The sequence below is a fragment of the Galeopterus variegatus genome, unplaced genomic scaffold, assembly GCF_000696425.1.
Source record: "Galeopterus variegatus unplaced genomic scaffold, G_variegatus-3.0.2 Scaffold1737, whole genome shotgun sequence".
Taxonomy (NCBI): domain Eukaryota; kingdom Metazoa; phylum Chordata; class Mammalia; order Dermoptera; family Cynocephalidae; genus Galeopterus; species Galeopterus variegatus.
The window spans coordinates 156624-178860 of record NW_007727848.1 but is presented as its reverse complement, the minus strand read 5'-3'; the positions used below and the strand labels follow the sequence as shown (position 1 = coordinate 178860).

Genomic DNA, 22237 nt, shown 5'->3' with positions numbered 1-22237 from the left:
ACTGCACTTTCTGTGTTGGGCATGGAGGGAAGAGGTATCGAGTGCATCTGGGAAGAGTGACCTCGGGTGAGAACCACCTGGATCTGAGCTCTGATGGCCAGTCCCACGTGCGAGCTGTGACCCTGAGCAAGCCCATCACTTCATTCATCTGTAAAAAAGTGATGATAACAGAACACGCCTCCTGGGTTGTTTGTGAAGATACAGGGCCTGTCATATAAAGCAACCTTGATATAGGCAGCTATTATCACTATGACCCAGGTTTTGGAAGGTCTTGTTGGAATCAAAAAAGAATGTTTGTATGGGGACCTTCAACTAGAACATGGTAACATGAGCAACTGCCTCATTCTCAAGCGAAGAATCGAATCTTCAGAGGAACAGTTGCCAGTGCTCCTAACCAATGACAGACACGGACGAATAAAGACACGAAGATCCCAGTCATCACCACAACTGTCTTTTACTAACCAAATCAAGAATCCCATACACTTTGTGTGAAAATCAACTCCTTCCCTTTAAATTTTAAAATGGTATTGCACACGTACATATTTTTAAAATTTAGACACATTTTGGAGAACAGTTGTAGACACGAACAAATCCAGGAAATGAATGTGAGATGTTCTGAAATCTGATTTCAAACACTTGTAACTATTAAAGCAGCCTCTGTGAACTGTCTGCTGTGAAGCACGCGCTGTCTCTCTGCCTTCAGGGACTGAGCACTGGAACTGCTGTCACGCGGCAGCCCGTGGAGCACATCGAGGAAGTGGGCTAATGCAGAATCGTATCTGTCAATATGTAGTGGTAAGTAAGATGTCAGCCCAGCTGGCTTTAACAAAAAATCTGTAAATAAATCTCCATTTATTCCACAGGTATTTTATCTTTCCCTCTAAAACACTAGTATTTTTCAAACACGCTCATGAAGGAACACTGCTAGGGAGTCGCTCTCACGGCTGCTGGTCTGGAGACACGTGGCCAAACCAGAACCAGGGCTTCCACCTGCAGAGAGGGGCGGTATGGAGAGCCCTGGGGTGGCTTCCGTGCAGCCCCACGGGCTTCCTCGGAGAAAGGAAGGGGACAGGACCCGTTAGTGAGCTCTGTTCTGTGTTCTTGTGTGATGAGCTGGGGGTGCTGGGGGTGGGGCAGGATGGATGACACTGGGTGAGACCTGATGTGTTGCGAGGTCCTCTGCACAACAGCTCCACACCCTGCCTTCGGGGACGGGGTGCTGGACTGCCCTGAGAGGCCCATGAGCAGGTCCAGGAGGTCAGTTAAGATAAGATCGTGAGGATTTACACCCACAGAAGTCATCAGACTAATGTGAAAGGAAACAGTAACGTCCTGGAAGCAAGAGCGTCTGCAGCAAAGAGACGCGTGAGGCATCCTGGGAAGCCGAAAGCCGCGTGTTCAGGTGCTGGCCCCACAGAGACGGCTCAGCCACACCCCAAACACCACACGTGCACAGGAGACTTGTCTTCTACAGTGATGTCCTTTCTCCTTCATGAAAGGAGCGGAAACTAGGCCTGACAGACGTTCAGACAGTCCCTGCAGACAAGGACCATGGAGTCCCATCTTGTCTTTGATGACACACGCCTTAGTTGGCAAGACGGAAGGTACTTAGGAGGTCCTAGACCACTTGTACCACGATGACAAAACCCTTCTAAAAACTGAAATCTACATGACAGAATTACTGAGTGTATGCGAATCCAAATTGATGCTCATTTTTTAAAAATAGAAAATGTCGGCAGATAATGCCATAATTTTCTTGGTTAGAACATTACATTTCCCATACCTGTGAATGTAGACAAGTACTTTTGATTTTATCACCCAAAAGGGGACAAAAAATAAGAAATGTATTCATCCCAAATTTATACTTTGATAACTTACCTAAATTTTGAAATAAGTGTCACTGCAGGGACATGGGTGCAGTTGAGCACAGTCCTGTTTACCCCCATCTGGAATCGTATCCACTGCTCTTACAACACTAATTTATAACGTTGGGGAGTCTGAAGTGGAGTCTGCTTTAACAGTGTCATTGCTCTTGCCAGTGTAGTATTAAAAAGCTTCCCCTGGTGTCCCCTGGCACTGTGAAGCGCACTGCCCAGCACTTGGCCACCCCGACTGTGAGGAGCCTCCTGACCGTCACACACTGTACGTGGAACCTCTGTGAGGGTGGCAGCCCTAACAGTGCATGCTGCGCCCTGGCTTCTCGAGAACACAGAGGGGAGCACAGAACAGAGAGGAGACACGTGGCAGCAGCTCGCCAAGCGCCCCAGCAAACCGTCATCGGCTGCATGTTCTCGGGTTCTGGAGTGGAACAGGAGGGAATCGTGCTCGTCTGAAAGGGGCCGGCAGAGAATGCTGACAGTGTTGTCACGAGGCTGTCACCCTAGACCTCTTCCTGATATGATACATCACCTGACTGTTCCCTTCTGTGTCCACGTGGAAGACCCCCACTTCATGTTATGTACATGCGGGCACAGCCAGCTACGAGCTTGTGCGGCAGAAGGGTTTCCCTTTAGAACAACTTACACCTACAGACAACAAACACCAAGAAACATGCAAACACTACAGAGCGTCTGGGGTGAGGGACTTGTATTTTACACCAGTGAGGGGACACAGTGACAAAACGCCAACGGTGGTTTCTGTCACTCATGCTGTAACTTGAGGGTGTTTGCTCTGCTTTTCTCTCTCAGGATTCACGGTTGGTCTATGTCAGGCACTCGGCAATCTGGTGGTGTTTGGTCCAAACCGGTATTTGTTATCTTTTTGCACCTTTTAAATCCTCTTCGAAGAGCCAAGCTCAAATGCTGGGAACTGCGACGTCTCCGGCACCAGGACGTCGGAGAGGAAGTGAATAGCGCCAGCCATGCCTGCAACGTAAACGCGAGCCTTTTGTGAACAGGCACAGGGGCAGCATTGACAGAAGCTGACTTCCAACCAATTCCTTTACCAGGGGCTGTAAAGGTGTGGGAAAGGTGCGGAGGACTTTAAAAATGTCTTCATTGAAAAAAAACAAAGAAAGAAATCCTTATACTAGCACCCAGCAGGTCATGATACCGGCTTTCTTCACTATCTCATTTTTTAAAAAGTGGCTTCTGGGCTTTAATCTTGTATCCTGAAACTTTAAGATGATATATAATTGCTACCAAAAAGTTATGGAAGCTGCTAGTTATGATATTTCAGCACAAACAAAAAGTTGCATCTTACATCTTCTTTAGGTTCTAAGAACACTATTTTTAAAAAACAAATTTATTTGGTCAAAATACCCCGCCAAATTAATTAAGCAACAGGTTTTCACCTTGACTTATGTGAAGGGTGTGGGGTGGGAAGGCCACTACCATCGGCCTGCAGCCCTCCTGCCTCCCACTTATGGCAGAACAATCCCTCCCTCATAGGGTCCTGTTTGTTTACAATTTTTCTTTTGATGTAAAATTCCCACCCAGCAAAACACACAAATCTTAAGTGCACTTCTCTGAGTTCTGACAGATGCACACATCTGTGTAAAACAAATATGCTGCATTCCCATCACCCAGGAAGTTCCCACACCACTCTGCGGGGCCATCCCCACCCCTCCGGTCTGATTTAGTGCCCCCAGATTGGCTTTGCCTGCTGAGGGCCTCACGTGAGTGGAATCACAGTATGTGGCCTCTTTTGAGATTGATATAAGATGTGGCTGTAAAGCAATTAAAAGTTGTCATCAGGGCTGGCCAGTAGCCCAGCTGCCTAGAGCACCACCTGTGGATGCCCATGCTGGCCAGCCGCCAAAAAACAAAACAAGACTAAAAGTTATCCTGAATTTATCCCAACACCATTTTACACTTGCCCTTTGATTTCTGTGTCTTATGTTAGAAAGTATCCAATTCACCCCCCCGCCCCGTATAAATATAAGAAATGTCCGGCTCTTTCTGCAGGACTTCTGTCCTGTTTCCCTGAATTACATCCTATCTGTTGTGCCTACAGCAAACTCTGTTAATTATTGTTGCTTTTACTAACTTCCCGTTACTGGTCATCTTCTTCAGAATGTCCTTCAATATTCACTCATTATTTTTTTCTAATTATTGACTAATATTTCTAATTACAAATACTTTTAATTGCTAATATTAATAATCCACACTTTATGTGATTTGAATTATAGACACATTTAAGCTATGCAAGCTTCCTTGCAACACACGAACATTACGTTCACAGTATTACACACCAAGCATGGAGGCGTGGACCCATCATCCCTTCTGCTGGGCAGCAGCCTTCTGTGTTCTGTCTGCATATTTGCAGGACATTCTCAGGAGCACAAACAGGTAAGGTAAAGAGACGCAATATAATTTTCAGCCAAACTGATTGGCTCACTATTATTTTATAGTTTTGAAGTCACTGCTCAAGGATCAAATGCAATCGTGCTCATCCACAGACAGCAGGACTGACTTCACTCACCCAAATGTTTAACTCTGTAGCTTTTCCTCACTCTTACCTTCAAAGAGGGAATAGGGCCTATCAGGAATGCGGCAACCATGTGCTCCATAATCGAGACACCACTCTGCAAACTAAAGAGAAGACAATTCTTTTCAGGAAAGGTGCTTTCACTGGGTGAAAAGGCACACACGAGACTGCAATAAATTCACCAAGGGTCAGAGAAGGAGGGTTCCCCGGCGACAGTGCTGTGTATGGGCTCTAGACTGGACAGTGGCAAGCTGTCACTTCTCCCTGTCGGTTTTCTCGTCTGTAAGGTGGCATCTGCCTCAAAACGTGGCAGGGAAGACTGGAGTGGAAAGCCAGCAACGCCACACATTGTGCCCTTCCTAGGCAGCTGCCTCTGCCCCTTCACATAATTCCAGAAGTGACTCGAAACACGTGCCCCATCCTGAATTAAAACGCTAGCTATGGAACTGCCTTCAAGTACCTGCAGCTCGCCCTGGCTACCTTCTCTGGCCTCAGCTGGGAAACATGGATTCTCAGCCCTGGCACAGGCCTCTCAGTCCCACTCCTAAAAGCACAACATGTGCTGGCCATGGCCACTTCTCTTGCCACAGCTGCCGCGCCCCACTCCTCCCCCTGCAGCCGCGGCGTGGCCACCACCTGCCTCCTGAAACCCTGGCCCCAGCTCCCAGCTCTTTCCTCTGAGCTCCCTGCCCCTCTCCTCACACTTCTTCAATGGGTTTTTCTGTATTGTTATAATAAATTTCTCTTTTTGCTTAAGCTAAAATTTGTCATTTGTATACTAAGTATCATAATAAACACAATTGTTATCAAATTCAGCACATGTAAAATAAAATTTATTCTGCTTTCTGCCTCCAAATCTGCCAACCCTTTTAGCTTGTTTGATGTACCTTCCACCTGGTTTTCTTTTTAAAAGATGACCGGTAAGGGGATCTCAACCCTTGGCTTGGTGTTGTCAGCACCACGCTCAGCCAGTGAGCAAACCAGCCATCCCTATATGGGATCCGAACCCGGGGCCTTGGTGTTATCAGCACCGCACTCTCCCGAGTGAGCCACGGGCCGGCCCGCACCTGGTTTTCTTAGTCAGACAACAGGGAGACATTCAGATATTTCCATCTTCTTCAGGTTAGAAAAAATGCACTAAATTCTGTGGGTTCTACATTCTAAATCTAAATCTCTCCTTTTTAATCTCATCCAATGAGCTGGTTTATACATCAATATTCCTTGCATTAGTTATTAAACCGCAATTTGGGGACACCAGCTTCTGCCTCCTTCTTCCCACTGTGACCACAACAACTTTCTAAGAAAGGAGTCTGACCCGGTACCTGGGGGTCCCTCAATAATTGGCCTAGAGTGGGTCCCGGCCCGGTGACTGGAAGGTGTGGGCAGGCAGGGACTGCGGACTGAAGGGAGGCCGCTGCCCGCCTGTCCAAGTTCGCCTGTCGCCTGCACTCCTCTTTGCATTCCACAGTGCAGAAGCGCTCGGGCTTCAGGAACACGCTGAGCTGCTCTGTGCTTCTGTGGCTTGGCACGAGCCACTCTCCCTATCAGGGGTGTACACCACCTTCCCAGGCCACTTGAAAATCCAGCCATGTTCCTACCCTCATAAAGTCTTTGCAGATTCCCCATGTTTACTTGTCATCCACCGCTGTGATCACTGTCAGGGCTGAGGGACCTTCAGAACCCAGCTGCTCCTGCCTCTCTGCCTGTCCCATTCTGCCCCATCCCTCACGCTCCAGCCACAGTCAACTCCACACAGTCCCCCGGCTGCCTGACGCCTCTTCTACAAACAGGCAATCTTCCCTCGTCCCCCTTTGCTTAATTTCTAGCTGTCCTTCAGGTCTTGGCCTCATGTCACTTCCTGGCCTCCCATGACCAGGTCAGCCACCCTCTCTATGTACTTCCACAGTGTTTCTCTGTGACAGCGGGTGCCACAGAGACGTGTGTGTCTTCCTAGGGGCACGAACGAGGACTCCATTCTATTTGGGTTGACAAAAGCCTTCATAATAGTGGCAGATGTCCGTTGTCCAAAAAGCATGAAGACTGTGGCAGCTATGATGCCTCTACCTATCAGGGCCACGGGAGGCCTCCCGAGGCACATCACTTCAGCCTTCCCTCCGCTGCCCGTGGGCACACTCTGTGGACTGTGTGTAGTAACAGAAACCCCAGCACACATTCACTAGGCCTTGTTTGTTCCTTTCATTTTCACACATCAAATGCATATTTATCAAGTTTCTACCTGGAGCCACAGGCTCTTCTAGGTACCAGGGTGGGAGGGTGACCTAGACAAATAAGACCACGGAGCTCACGTTCTACTGGTGCAACACATGCAAGAAACAAGCAAAACTATTCAAGGAATGACAAGTGACCCTTCCACCCGGGAGATCTCAGAGGCCCTGTCTGAGAATGTCACAGTTAAGCTAAGATTGGAATGGCGAGGAGCCACCATGCAAATTTCATGGGAAAAGAGCATTCTTGACGAAATGGGAACAGTGTGACACACTCTGTTCACTAGAGAAAGAGGGCCGGTGTGGCTGTCGTGTCGTGGGCCAGGAGGTGGGCTACAAGGACCTGATGAGGGAACAGAGGCCGGCGAGGGCCAGGCGCAGGGCTCTGTAAACTCGGGAGCAGCATGGGTTATGCGGTGCACGAGAAACCACTGAGGACCCGAAGCAGGGGCAATTCCAGATGATCTGCACATTAACCCAATTAATTCTTTTTGGAACATCCTAAGGAGATGGGTAGTATTTTTTTTTTTTTTCCTTTTTACAAATGAAGAAACTGAGGCTTGAAGAAGAAATGTACCCAAAATCATAAATCTAATAAATGGTATAGATGGCTATTCTCTCTCTCTCTCTTTTTTTTTTTTCCCCAAAAAGATGACCGGTAAGGGGATCTTAACCCTTGACTTGGTGTTGTCAGCACCACACTCTCCCAAGTGAGCAACCGGCCATCCCTACATAGGGATCTGAACCCGTGGCTTTGGTGTTATCAGCACCGCACTCTCCCTAGTGAGCCACGGGCTGGCCCTACAGATGGTTATTCTAATCAGGTAGTGTGTGTGATTCCAGAACTTGTGTGACCTCGGAAAGTCATTTACATTTGTTATCCCCATTTTACAGACACAGATGCCATGGCACAGAGAGGCCAGAGACAAGGCTGTGCCAGAGGAAATATAGGAAATGACAGAGTTGGGAGAAACAGACTACAGAAGGGAGAGGAGTTGTATTTCTGGACTTTGTGCATATCTGGGGAGTTCAGAAGTTGCTTGGATAGAGACATTAGTACCTTGCAAGCTCGGTAGAGGTACTTTTTATCCTGTGTGAGGTGGTAAAGGGACAGGAATGAGTAGCCATTTCCAGCAGTCCCGTGGCAGATCCCATAGCCCTTTCGTAGCAAACCTCGCTGCCAAATCACATCACTGCACTCCATGGCCTCTTTCAAGTACTTCTCCTCCTTAAAAACCTGGGCAATGAAGAAACAAAGCAGTATTAAAAAGATGTTTTGAATGAAAAGTCAGCAAAATCCTTTCCCTTTCCGGTTAGAAAATTGCATGACACTAGGAAAACAGAAATGGCATTGGGGGCAAAAAACCAAAAAAGCACCAGCAATATGAGACTTCACACCTTACAATCTCAGTCTCTCACAGCCTTTCCCCTGTCTTCCTCCTAATTTGTAGCTTCGCAAAAGCAGTTCTAGGTTTTAGTTTAAAAAATTAAAATTAAAGCTACCACATCTCTCTGGTAAGATGTTTTGCCACAAATAAACTGTTCCATGTTTCCTGGCACAGACAACCTGCAGCTCTAAAACTCGTGCTCTTGTAGAAGGCAATCAAGGACTGATGATTCCGCAGTGTCCTGTCACTAAAACAAGAATATCCAGTATTCTGGGTCAGCCCCCACAGCAGCAGGACCTGCACTACCAGGGCTGGCGAGGTCTGTCACGATCCACCGCAAGGAAACGTGCATAGAGCTCTCTGGAGTCCAGGAGCAGGCAGGCCTGGGCCGCAGACTTACGGGCACTGTCTCCACGGAGTTGGCTATAAGCAGAGCCGCAGAGACAGAAAAGCTCAGTGCAGGCAAGTGACCGGCAAGAGGAGGCTGTTTTAGCCTCTTAAATTTCTTCTCTTTCTCCTCACATCTCATTTACTGTTTCCCTGGTCCTGTCCTCAGACTCTGTCACTAGTCATCTCCACCTGTCTGGCTCATTCCATGCTGGTGCAAGTGAGCTCTGGACAGTGAAGAAGGGGAACGAAGGTCATGAGGGGTGATCTACTCTGGGGCAAGCAGGATCTCCTTAACTGTGACTGTTGGGGGTGACCACCTGGTCACTGCCAAGAAGGGTTCTGAGGCTGCAGGGAAAAGAGGGCACAGACTTTGATCAATGTTTGCAGGGGAGAGAGGGGACAGGCACATTGAGTCAGCAGGGAGAGTAAACGTTCCCGAAGTCAGGCTGCCAGAGTCAGAAGCAAGCCTCTCTTTCTTAGATGTAAAAACAGCTGAGATGTGGGCTCTGGGGTTTGACTGCTTGAGTCTGAATCTTAGTTCTGTCACCTTTTATCTGTGTGACCTTGGACAAGTCACTTAATCTCTATGTCTTAGTTTTATCAACTATAAAAGGATAATATTTCTTCCCCTCAGTGGCTTATTGTGAGGATTTAATACACAAGAAGCTCTTGGAATAGTGCCCAGCACATGGTAAGCACTAACTACTTTTTAGCTATAATTAACCATTATTCTTTCTACGTTATCATGCCAGCGCAAATATTTCATCCTGTCATTTGCATCATAAGCCTCTTAAAATTGGAAAGGAAATATTTGGTCAAAGCTAATGGGTGAAAAGACAAATGTTTTAGAGGCTGTGTCCTGAAATCACAAGAAGAGTAAGGCCAGCCCTAAAGTAAACCTGATTTCCTCCTTGCTGGTGGTAGCCGGTGCCACGTGAGAGCTGAAAGGGAAACAAAGCACATTTACTTCACACTGTCCCTGCTCCCCTGGTAAGAGCGTGGCTGCTCCGTCGCCAGCAGCAGCAGCACTACAGCACAGCTCTCCTGTTCTGAGCAAAAGCTCTTTTTCATAGGAGATACTTAAGAATTTAGCATTACAGGAAACAGCTCCCAGATTCAGTCATAGATCGATCTTCTCTACATAACTTGGCCAGAAAATCCATTTACTTATCCATATTGCTTCTCCTACATGGTAAACCTCCCGGGAAGCACTGTGACAGACTGTGGAGAGAGTGCCATGCAGAGGAAAACCTGAGTGATCTGCAGTACGAGGCTGGGATGGAGACCTCCCCAACAGCCGCTGATGGTGTGACCTCAGGAAAGCCACTCTAGCTCCTCTGAACTGCTGTGTTCTTATAACAAAGTAGATCGACTCTGAGATGGCCCAAATGTTGGAAATAGAAACAAGAATGTGGGGTGGTTATAAAAAATATATGTAAGAATGAAAAGAAGACTATATGAACCATCATTGAACACTTAGGAACTCTCAGAAGAGAGGGTACTATGAAAAAAGAAGCAAATGAATATTCCAGACCTGGAAAAGCATCAATAGATAAAATTGAAAATTCACTGGGTAAGCTTCATAGTGGATTGGACATGACAGAAGAAATCATTAGTGAATATGAAGCTGGATATATAAAAATTATCCAATCTGAATTACAAAGAAAAAAAAAAGCCTCAGGGACCTGTGGGAAAACAATGGCGAAATATTTACCAAATGTAGTGAAAGACACATAGTAACTAGCGCAACTATCTCCAGCTCAAAGGATCTCCAGCAGGATAAACACAAACAAATATATCTAGGCACATAATAATTAAACTATTGAAAACCAAAAATTAAAAGAAAATCTTGAAAGCTTCTAGGGAAAAAAAACACAGTACATACCAGAGAACAATACAAAGAACGACTGACTTCTTGTCAAAAACAACAGAGATTAGAAGAAAATAGAATACTACCTTTAAAGTACTGAAAAGAAAAAAAAAGAACTGTCGACCTAGAATTCCATATCCAGCAAAAACACCTTTAAACCATGAAGGTAAAATAAAGACAAATTTAAAATAAATTAAAATCAGTTTGTTGTCACCAAACCTGGACTACAAGAGACGCTAAAGGAAGTTCTAAGGCTGAAGGGAACAATGGCAGATAGAAATCTGTACCTTCAGGAAGAAATGAAGAAGACTGGAAATGGGAAATAAGTACATTAATATCAGAACTCTCTCTTTCCTATCTGTCTTAATTTCTTTAAAATACTCATGACTACATAAAACAAAAACTACAACACTATGTTGGGGGTTATAACACTTGTACATGTAACGTGACAGATACAGTGTGAAAAACTGGAGTCAACAGAACTGTATGCTTAGTTTCTTACATTTTATGTGAAGTGCTAAAATGTTCACTCTAAGAAGACTAAAAAGGTAGGGGTGTACATTGCAAGCCGCATAGCAACCACTGAAAAAAATGTACAGATATACAGTTGGAGAGCCAACAACAAGGGCTGGCCAGTTAGCTCTGTTGGTTGGTTAGAGAACAGCCTTGTAATACCAAGGTCATGGTTTCAGATCCCTGTACTGACCAGCTACCAACAAGTAAATGAATAAACATATAAATAAAGAGCCAACAGAGAAATTTAAATGGAATTCTAAAATATACCTGACTAATCTCTACTACCTCCCTATAAAAAGTTGGGAAAGGATGGGCCGGCCCAGTGGCGCACTGGAGAGTGCGCTGCTTGGGAGCGCAGCGGCGCTCCCGCCGAGGGTTCGGATCTCATGTGGAGACCGGTTCCCGCTCACTGGCTGAGTGTGGTGCGGGCGCAACACCGAGGGTTGCGATCCTGTTACTGGTCAGTAAAAAAAGACAAAAAGGAAAAAAAAAAAAAGTCGGGAAAGGAAAAACAGAGCGAGGGAAAAAGACCTAACCAAAAGCTAAATCCAACCAGTATCAATAACTACATTAAATATATATGAACTAAACATTCTAATTAAAAGTCTCAGCTTATTAGACTGGATATAGTACAAGTTTCAACTATAAAGAGACATACTTTAAATATAAGGACTCAGACAGTTTGAAAGCAGAAAGATGGAAAAGCTGTATCACTGAATCATGTAAACAGTAATTATAAAATGCTGGAGTGGCTGTACTAATATTAGACAAAGCAGATTCAAGAGAAAGAATATTGTCAGAGATAAAAGGGACATTTCATAATGATAAAAGAGCCAATTCATTAGTAAGACATAACAATCATAAATATTATAAATGCCTAATAACAGATCCTCAATGTACGTGAAATAAAAACTGGCAAAATTATAGAGAGCAAATAAATAAATCCATAATAGCACAGTTGAAAGATGATAACACTCCTCCTCCCCATAACTGAGAGAACAAACAGACCAAGCAAATCTGTAAGGCCACAGAATAGGGGTCAGCAAACTACAAGCCCACACAGTCTGATTTTGTAAATAAAGGTTACTGGGAACATAGCCATGAACACTCATTTACATATTGTCTATGGCTGCTTTTGTGCGACAATGCAGAATTGAGTAGTCCAACAGAGACTGTATGGACCACAAACCTAAAATATTTATTTTCTGTCATTACAGGAAGATTGCTTACCCTTGTCACAGACTACCTGAACTATATTTTCTGCTATCAGACTTAATTGACATTTATACAACCCGGTGCCCAACAACTAAAGAATGTACATTATACTCAATACCCATGGTACATTCACCAAGACAGGCAAAATGATGAACCATAAAGTAAGACTAAATACATTTTAAAAGATTTAAATTGTACAGAATATGTTTTCTGGCAAAATGGAATAAAATCATAAATCAAAACTACAACATCTAGGGTTGGCTCAGGTGGTTAGAGGGTGGTGGTGATAACACTGAGGTCCAGGGTTCAATCCTTGTACTGGCCAGCCACAAAAAAAAAAAAAAGATAGATAGATAGATATCTAGAAAAATCTATAAAATATACAACACACTTCTAAATACCCATGGGTCAAAAGAGAAATAGTAAGGATAATCAGAAAATATTTCGAACTAAATGAAAATGAAAATGAAAACAAAACATAAAATATTTGGGGACAGAAGTAAAGCAGTGCTTAGAGGAAAATGTAAAATTTTAGATGCTTATACTAGAAGAAAAGAAAGGCATAAAATCAATGACCAAAGACTCTATTTTAAGAATTATAGAAAGAAGAATCAGCAGCGGCATGCCCAGGGACTTCACCAGCCATGGACAGCCCCCCATACACCTGACTGATGCCTGCAGTGCACCAGGGGAACTCACCAGCTGCAAACCTTGGCCCCCACTAATGCCACAGACATGAATGCCAGGCAAGTGGTCCACAACAGCCACTGCCACAGTCACTGCCATCACAGGGGCAGCTCACTGCCACAGCAGCAGCCACTGCTGCCTTATAAGAGGCCTGCTAACCACTTGACAGCACTGACAGAAGGAGAGTCACCAGGTGAGCCTAGGGAAAGAGGTGAGCAAGCACAGACCTGTGAACCAGTGGCCCAATCCATGGGGGAATTATACCATCACACACAGTTGCACACTTGGGGATGGGAGGTACATACACAGCCCACAACACTGCCTTGATCCAGGGAGAGAGACACACGGAACCCCCTGAAAGTGCAAAAACCCATGACACCCCAATAGAGTAAGAAAAAAATTCCCAATCATTGCCAACCCATCCCCCAACTAAGGGAAGCAAGGACTCAGGAAGAGCCTCTGCCTATAGGAAAGAGGAAAGAAAAAAAGAGTCCAAGGTCACCCATTTAAACTGAGGAGTACGTATACCCCAGTCCATCCATCAGGGTCATGGGATGCTAGCTGGGGTACCAACAAGCCTGTGCCAGGTCACCCACCCAGCCAAAGAACAACAGGGCACCCAGATGCTTCTCCCCAAAACTTGAGAGTTTGCCTACATCCTCCAATAAACCAACACAGTGTCATTGACCCAAGCAAAGAATCATCAAGTGCCCCAGTGCCCAGGCCACAGAAGCATTCACATGCAACTCCATCATGAAAATGGCCAAAGTACCCACACGGAGACTATACTACTGTGTCTACCCGAAACCAGTACTGAAAGAGCCCACCCAACCATCAATATAAAACATATGAGGAAGTCTCTCTCCTTGAAGTCCACTACAGAGTAACAGAAGCAACTGTTCTACCAGATGACCAGACATCAAGATAGAGATACTATATTATATGAAAAAAAAAAACAACAAGAAGAAAATGTGATATCACCCAAGGAATATAATAATTCTCAACTATCAGACCCCATAAAGCAGGAAAAAGAATTTGGAGCAACAATCTTAAGGAAACTCGGTGAGATATAAGAAGACTCAGATGACACAATGAAATGAGAAAAAGTACCCAGGATCTGAAGAAGGAAATTTACAGATTAATACCTTTAAAAAGAATGTAGCAGAACTCTTAGAGCTTAAGTATTCATTTCACAAAATAAAAAACACAAATGAGAGTTTAAGCAGCAGGTTAGAGTAAGCAGAAAAAATTTCTGATGTTGAAGATGGCCTTTTCAAAATAACGCAGGTAGATCCAAAAAAAAGAAAAAAAAAAAAAAAGAACAAAATCTAAAAGAGCTAGCAGACAACCTTAAGAGCACAAACATCTGAATCATGAGTGTTCCAGAATGGGAGGAGAAAGGAACATTGAAAACCTCTTCAATGAAATAACAGGGGAAAACTTCGTAGGTATATGGATCCTTCAGATCCAAGAGGCTCAAAGATCCCCAGATTCAATCCAAAAAGGTCCTCCCTGAGACACATTATAATCAAAATGGCAAAGCTCGAAGACAGAGACAGAATCTTAAAAAAAAGCAAGAGAAAAGCATCAAGTCACCTATAAGGGAGTCCCTATCAGACTAACAGCAGACTTCTTAACAGAAACCCTACAAGCCAGAAGAAAATGGGATGATATATTCAAAATACTGAAAGAAGAAAACTGTCAGCTAAGAATACTCCCAGCATGACCATCCTTCAGAAATGAGGGAGAAATAGTGCATTCCCCAGACAAACAAAAACTGCAGGAGTTCACACCCACATGACCAGCCCTACAAGAAATCCTCGAGGGAGTTTTGCACCTGGAATCCAAAAAATGATAATCACTACCATAAATACAAAGAAAGAACAAAACCCACTGGCTGAACAAAAATGCAAACGAGAAAGAGAAAGAAACTTTATCTTACCATCTCATAAAACCAACAAACACCAAAGACAAAGAATAAAAAGAGAAGAAAGGATCAAAAGGTATTTAAAACATCCAAACAAAAATCAATAAAATGCCAGGAATAAGACAATACCTTTCAATAATAACCCTAAATGTAAATGGATTAAATAGGACAATCAAGAGACACAGCCCAACTGAGTGGATTAAAAAGGTAGACACAAATATTGCTGTCTACATGAAACTCACCTCACCTGTAAAGACACATACACACTACACTAATAGTGAAGGGATGGAAAAAGATATACCACACAAATGAAAACCAAAAACAAGCAGGAGTAGCTATCAGATAAAATAGACTTTAAACCAAAAACCAAAAAAAGAGACAAAGAAGTCTACTATAAAGAGATAAAGATAAAGAGATCTATCCAGCAATAACACATAACAATCATTAATATATATGGACCCAACATCAGAGGACCCAGATATATAAAGCAAAAACTATTAGACCTAAGGAAAGAGATAAACCCAAATACAATAGTTGGGGACTTGAACACCCCTCTCTCAACACTGGACAGATCATTTAGGTGACAATTCAACAGAGAAACACAAGATTTAAACTACACTTTAGAACAGTTGGATCTGCAGATTTCAGAACATTTAATCCAAAAATTAAAGAATAAACATTGTTCTCATCAGCACTTGGAACATCCTCCAGGATAGAATACATGTTAGATCACAAAACAAGTCTCAGAAAATTTTAAAAACTTGAAATCATTTCAAATATTTTTCAGACCACAAGAAATTAAAACTAGAAATCAATAACCTATTAAACTCTGTAAACTATACAAATACAAGGAAATTATGCAACATGCTCCCAAATGACCAAAGAAGAAATTAAATGGGAAATCAAACATTTCTTGAAACTAATGAAAATAAAGACACATAACACCAAAACCTGTGGATTACTGCAAAAGCAATACTAAAACGGAATTTACGGCAATAAAGACTTACATCAAAAGAATAGAAAGATTTCAAATGAAAAAACCTAATGCTATATGTGAATGTTAATTCTAGATGTCAACTTATTTAGATAAAGGAATGCTGAGAAACCTGGTAAAGCAATCTTTTCAGGTGTGTCCATGAGGCTGTTTCCAGCAGAGATTAGTATGAGAGTCTGAGTGGCCTGAGTGTGAAAGACCCACCCTCAGTGTGGGTGGGAACCATCCAATCCACTGGGGGTCTAGAGAGAACAAAAGAAAAGGAAAGAGGTGAAGCTCTCTCTTGATCCACTGGAGCTGGGATACACTCTTCTCTCCTGTCCGTGGCCATCAAAGCCTGAGACTCTTCAGCTTTTGGGTTCCAGAACTTACACCAAGGACACCATCAGCTTCCCTGGTTGTGAGGCCTTTGGACTTGGACTGAGCCACGCTACCTGCATCCGGTTTATAGAGGGCCTATCGTGGGACTTTTCTTCATAGCCACGTGAGATAATTCCCCTAATAAATCCCTCTCATATAATTATAACATATCCTATTGATTCTGTCTCTCTGGAGAACCCTGACTAATACACTATACCTCAAAGAACTAAAAAAAACCAAGAACAATCCAACACCAAAAATCAGTAGATGGAAAGAAATAATTAAGATCAGAGTAGAACTAAATGAGAGACCCAAGAAATGATATGAAATATCAATGAAAGAAAAAGTTGTTTCTCTGAGAAGATAAACAAAATAGACAAACCATTAGCTAGGCTAATAAAAAAAAAAAGAGAGAAGACACAAATAACAAAAATCAGAAATGAAAAAGGAGACATTACAACCAATACCACAGCAATACAAACAATCATTAGGGAATATTATAAACAACTACACGCAAATAAATTGGAAAACCTGGACGAAATGGATAAATTTCTGGACACATACAAACTGCCAAGACTGAACCACAAAGAAATAAAAAACTTGAACACATCAAAAATGAGCAGTGAGACTGAAGCAGTAATTAGCAGTCTCCCAACAAAGAAAGCAGAGAAATGGATGGCTTTACCGTTGAATTCTACCTAACCTTTAAAGAGGAATTAATACCAATTCTTTTCAAACTATTCCAAAAATTAAAACAGAGACCATTCTCCCAAACTTATTCCATGAGGCCAGCATCACCCTAATACCAAAACCAGATACAACAACAACAAAAAAGAAAACTATAGGCCAATATCTTTGATGATCACAGACACAAAAATTCTCAACAAAATATTAGCAAACAGAACACTGCAACATATCAAAAAATTTATATACCATCATCAAGTGGAATTCATCTCAGGGATGCAAGGATGGTTCAACATATGCACATCAATAAATCTGATACACCACATCAACAAAATCAAGGACAAAAACCACATGGTTAGCTTACTTAACAGACACAGGAGAAATGGTACAGGGCCACAAATATGATTACATTGCATAATGCTGAATATAACAATTATCCTGATTTGATCATCACACATTGTACACAGGTATAGATATTCAACTCTGTACCCCACAAATATGTATGATCAATTATGTTTCAATAAATATAAATAAGTAAATAAATTATAAAAAGAAGAACAAAGTCAATCTAAAGTTGGTAGAAGGGGGCTGGCCCAGTGGCGCACTGGAGAGTGTGCTGCTTGAGAGTGCGGCGGCGCTCCCGCCGAGGGTTTGGATCCCATGTGGAGACCGGTTCCCGCTCACTGGCTGAGTGCGGTGCGGGTGCAACACCGAGGGTTGCAATCCTGTTGCCGGTCCCCGGTATGGGCGTGACACCGAGGGTTGCGATCCCGTTACCGGTCAGTAAAAAAGAGAAAAAGGAAAAAAATAAATAAATAAAAAATTAAGTTGGTAGAAGGAAGTTGTAGAGAGAAGAGAAAAAAAAAATCAATGAACTGGAGAACAGATAAAACCCAAAGAAAATTAACAAGGCTAAAAGTTGCTTCATTGAAAGACCAACAAAACTGATAGGCCCTTATTTAGACTGAAAAGAGAGAACACAAATTACTAATGAGAAAAAAGCTCACAATAGACCCTGTAGCCATTAAAAACATAATTATGAACAACACTGTGCTATTAAATTTACAACTTAGATTACCTGAGAAAATATATTGCAAAATACAATTAATAGTACTAACGCCAAATGAATTCTTTTAAGGAAATTAAGTTTGTAATAAAAAAGTTTTCCAAAAACATTTAAGCAAGAAATAACACCAATTTTACATAAAATCTTGCTGAAAATAAGAGGAGGAAACACTTTCCAATTCATGAATGTGACCAGCATAAGAAAGTTACAAACAGAGACACAAAAATGTTTAACAAAATACTAGCAAACTAAATCTAGCAATATTAATAAAAGAGGATAAAACTCATGTCCAAGTGAAGTTTATACCAGGATTGCAAGGTTGGCCTAACTTTGAAAAACAATCAACAAACAAATGGGGATTATATCAAACTAAAAAGCAAAGGAAACAATCAACAGAGTGAAAGGACATCCTACAGAATGGGAGAAAATATTTGCAAAAAATGCATCTGACAAGGGATTAATATCCAGAATATACAAAGGGCTCAGACAACTTAACAGCAAAAAACCAAATAATCCAATTAAAAAATGGGCAAAGTTGCTGAACAGACATTTCTCAAAGGAAGACATACATACAAATGGCCAACAGGTATATGAAAAAATGCTCAACATCACTAATCATCAGGGAAATGCAAATCAAAACCACTCCAAGATATCACCTCACCCCAATCAGTCTGGCTATTATAAAAAAGACAGAGAATAACAAATGCTGGTGAGGATGTGGAGAGAGAGGAACCCTCCTGCCCTGTTATTGGGACTGTAAATTAGTACAGCCACTACAGAGAACGGTATGAAGGTTCCTTAAACAACTACCAAAAGAACTTCCATATGATCCAGCAATCCCATTCCTGGGGATATATCCAGAGGACTGGAAAACATCAGGTCGAAGGCATACCTGCATTTCCATGTTTATTGCAGCTCTATTTACAATAGCTAGGTGATGGAACCAACATAAATGTCCATCAATGGATGACTGGATAAGGAAATTGTGGTATATATACACAATGGAATACTACTCTGCCATAAAAAAAAAAAAATGAAATTCTGACATTTGCAACAACATGGATGAGCCTGGAGAAAATTATCCTAAGTGAAACAACCCAGGTAAAGAAAGAGAAATACTGCATGTTCATAACTGGGAGCTGAATCCATAAATAAATGAACAATAAAGAGAGAGAGTAACAAGGAAAGAAACAACAATCACAGTAATACACTGAACTTTTAGAAAACTAGAGGTGGAAAAGGGGAGTGGAGCGAGAGAGGGAGGGTGGCTAATGAGGAATTGGTCAATGGACACAAAGAATGATTGCATTTTGTAATGGTGAATAAGCTAACTATATTGATCTAACCACCACACATTCTACACAATTACTGAAAAGCAACTTTGTATCTCACATGTATGCATAATAGAAAAATAAAAAAATTAAAAATTGAATTAAATTAAAAAAAGAAAATACAGTGAATTTACATTGATCGTTTAACAAAATAAAGGGGCAAAACAATAGGAGCATTTGAATAAATGCAAAAAAGAAAAAAAAAAGACAAAATTCAACATTCATTCATGATAAATGGTAACAGAAGAAAACTTTCCCAGTCTGATAAAGAGCATCTAAGAAAGTATATTTGATGGTGAAATATTTAACATTTTCCCCTTATGATTGGGAATAAAGCTAAGAGGTCTACTCTTACCACTTCTACTCAATATTGAACTGATTTTAACCAATGCAGTAAGTCAAATAAAGGAAATAAAAGGCATAGTGATTGGAAAGAAGTGAAACTATCTTTATTCACAGAAATGATGTGTGTACATAGAAAATACTAAAGAATCTACAAAAAGCTACTAAACTAATATGTGAATTTAGCAAGGTCACAGGATATAAAGTCAATATATGAAAATCAATTGTATTTCTTATGTTAGCAATGAATAATTGGAAAATGTAAATAAATAACATACCTAAGAAGAGATGTGCAAGATCTACATATCAGAAACCATAAAACATTGCTGACAGAAATTAAAGAAAATATAAATAGAGAGATATACAATATTTGTGGGTAGACTCAACATTAAGATGTCAATTCTGCCCATATTGATCTATAGATTCAATACACTGTCACTCATAATCTCAATAGGATTCATTTTTAGAAGTTGACAAGCTGATCCTAAAATTTATATAGAACCTAGAATATTCAAAGTGACTCTGAAAAAGAACAATGTTGGAGGTCTTAAATCAACTGATTTCAAAACTTACAATAAAACCAGAGTAAGCAAAACAGCACAATCGTATCATAAAGACAGATAAACAGGTCAAAAGAATGGAATAGATCAGACGAGATTGGGAGTATTCAGGGTGGTATGGCTGCAGACCAGAGGAACAGAACAGAATTCAAAAATAAACTCATGCTTATTAGGTCATTTGATTTTTGATAAAGGCACCAAATCAGTCAAATGAGTAAAATAAAATTCTTTTCAATAAATGGTATGAGAGGGCCAGCCCGGTGGCGCACTGCTACAGTGCGCCGCTTGGGAAGTGCGGCAGCGCTCCCGCCGAGGGTTCGGATCCCACATACAGACCAGCTGCTCACTGGCTGAGTGAGGTGTGGGAGCAACACCGAGGGTTGCGATCCCGTTGCCGGTCCCAGTCCGGTACGGGCGCGACACTGAGGGTTGCGATCCGTTGCCGGTCACGAAAAAAGACAAAAAGGAAAAAAAAAATAAAATAAAAAAATAAATGGTATGAGAGCAATCAAATATCTCTATGGATAAAAGAAAACAAAACTTCATTTTCATGTAATATACAAAACCTAATTTGAGACAGATCATAGGCCTAAATGTAAAATCTAAAACCATAAAGCTTACAGGAGAATGTTATCTGTACAGCCTGGGGGTAGGTAAGGTTTCTTATACAAGAAACAGAAAGTAATTATCATAAAATAAAATACTAATAAAATAGAATTTATTAAAATTAAAAACTCTATTAATCAAAAGATACCATAAAGAGTATAATTAGGTAAACTACAGACTGGAGAGGGGCCGGCCCAGTGGCGTACTGCTATAGTGCGCCGCTTGGGAAGCGCGGTGGCGCTCCCGCCGAGGGTTCGGATCCCACATACAGACCGGCTGCTCACTGGCTGAGCGAGGGGTGGGAGCAACACCGAGGGTTGCGATCCTGTGGCCGGTCCCGGTCCGGTACGGGCGCGACACTGAGGGTTGCGATCCGTTGCCGGGCACGAAAAAAGACAAAAAGGAAAAAAAAAACCAAAAAACTACAGACTGGAGAAATTATTTGTAAAATATATATCTGACAAAAGGACTTTATCCAGAACATATGAAGAATTCTTATAACTCAATAATAAAAAGACAAAAAAGAATAAAACAATGTGGATACAAGATGTAAAGAGCCACTCAACAGAGGAAGACATACAAATGGCCCATGAGCATAAGAAACACTGCTCAATATCATTAATCATCAGGAAGATACAAAATAAAATACCCACCGGAATAACTAAAACTAAAAAGATTTTAACACCAGTGTTGTCAATGAGCAATCAAAACTTTCTTACATTATTGATTTAATGTAAAAAGAACAAACAATTTGGGAAGGTCTGGAAGTTTTTTTTATAGAACTGAACATACACCTACCCTATGATCCAGAAATTCTACTCCTAGATACAACTCAAAAGAAATGAACACATATGTCTATAGAAAGACCTGTACAAGGCTGTTCATAGCTAAAAAACTGGAAATAACTGAAAAACATACCTATATGCTTAAAATTAGGAAGGTATCAAATCTTGGGGAAGAGGGAAAGAAAGTATAGTTTGAAAGAATCTCTCCAGGTGATTCTGATACACACCCCTACAAAGATATTCCATGTTTCAAATAACCAGCTTGCCAATGCTTTTGGGATATAATTTATATGGGAGCAGTTCCTGACGTGTACACATAGCTGGCCACAAGGGAGCATTTCTAATGCAGTACTATTCTGGGATTTTCAGAGTAGGCATGTAGGCGCAGGAGTGGGATGGTATTATGGCTGTTTCCCACATTTAGTACAAAACTGAAGAATTACATAGATATCACTCTGGTATCACTTTTATATGGTTTTCTCGGGCATCATCTTTACCTTTCCAAATACAATTTTATTTGACCAATGTTGGCATTTGTTTAAAGTGGCTAAACCCACACAGACTGCTAATGCCCAAGTGCTCAAAATGTGTGGTTAGAAGGTAGAATTTGCTACCATTACCCATAATTTACTGTCAGATAATCAAGAGCTAACTGTAACTACTCATCAAAATAGCTTCCAGTTACAGAGTCTACATATGTAATTTGTTAGAAATCATTTGCAATTAATGAAATTCCAAGTACACCATAAAATACTGTTAAAACCTTGATTTTTTTTAACGATCATCTAAAATATCACATAATTTTAAATTAGAAAATAATACATGTTTCATACACATACCCTATCAAAACACTAAAGTATGAT

At 41.6% G+C, this 22237-nt stretch overlaps 1 protein-coding gene across 1 annotated transcript in view; it reads right to left on the bottom strand.

Moving 5' to 3' along the window:
- Positions 1–437: 437 nt before the first annotated feature.
- Positions 438–22237, bottom strand: part of LANCL2 (LanC lantibiotic synthetase component C-like 2 (bacterial)) — a 55723-nt gene continuing 33923 nt past the window's right edge. The window contains exons 7-9 of the mRNA XM_008578662.1: positions 7714–7890; positions 4460–4532; positions 438–2864 (exon numbers count right to left, since the gene is read on the bottom strand). Of these exons, the coding sequence (XP_008576884.1) occupies positions 2770–2864; positions 4460–4532; positions 7714–7890 (345 nt within the window). The 3' untranslated portion in view covers positions 438–2769. The remainder of the gene's footprint in view (positions 2865–4459; positions 4533–7713; positions 7891–22237) is intronic.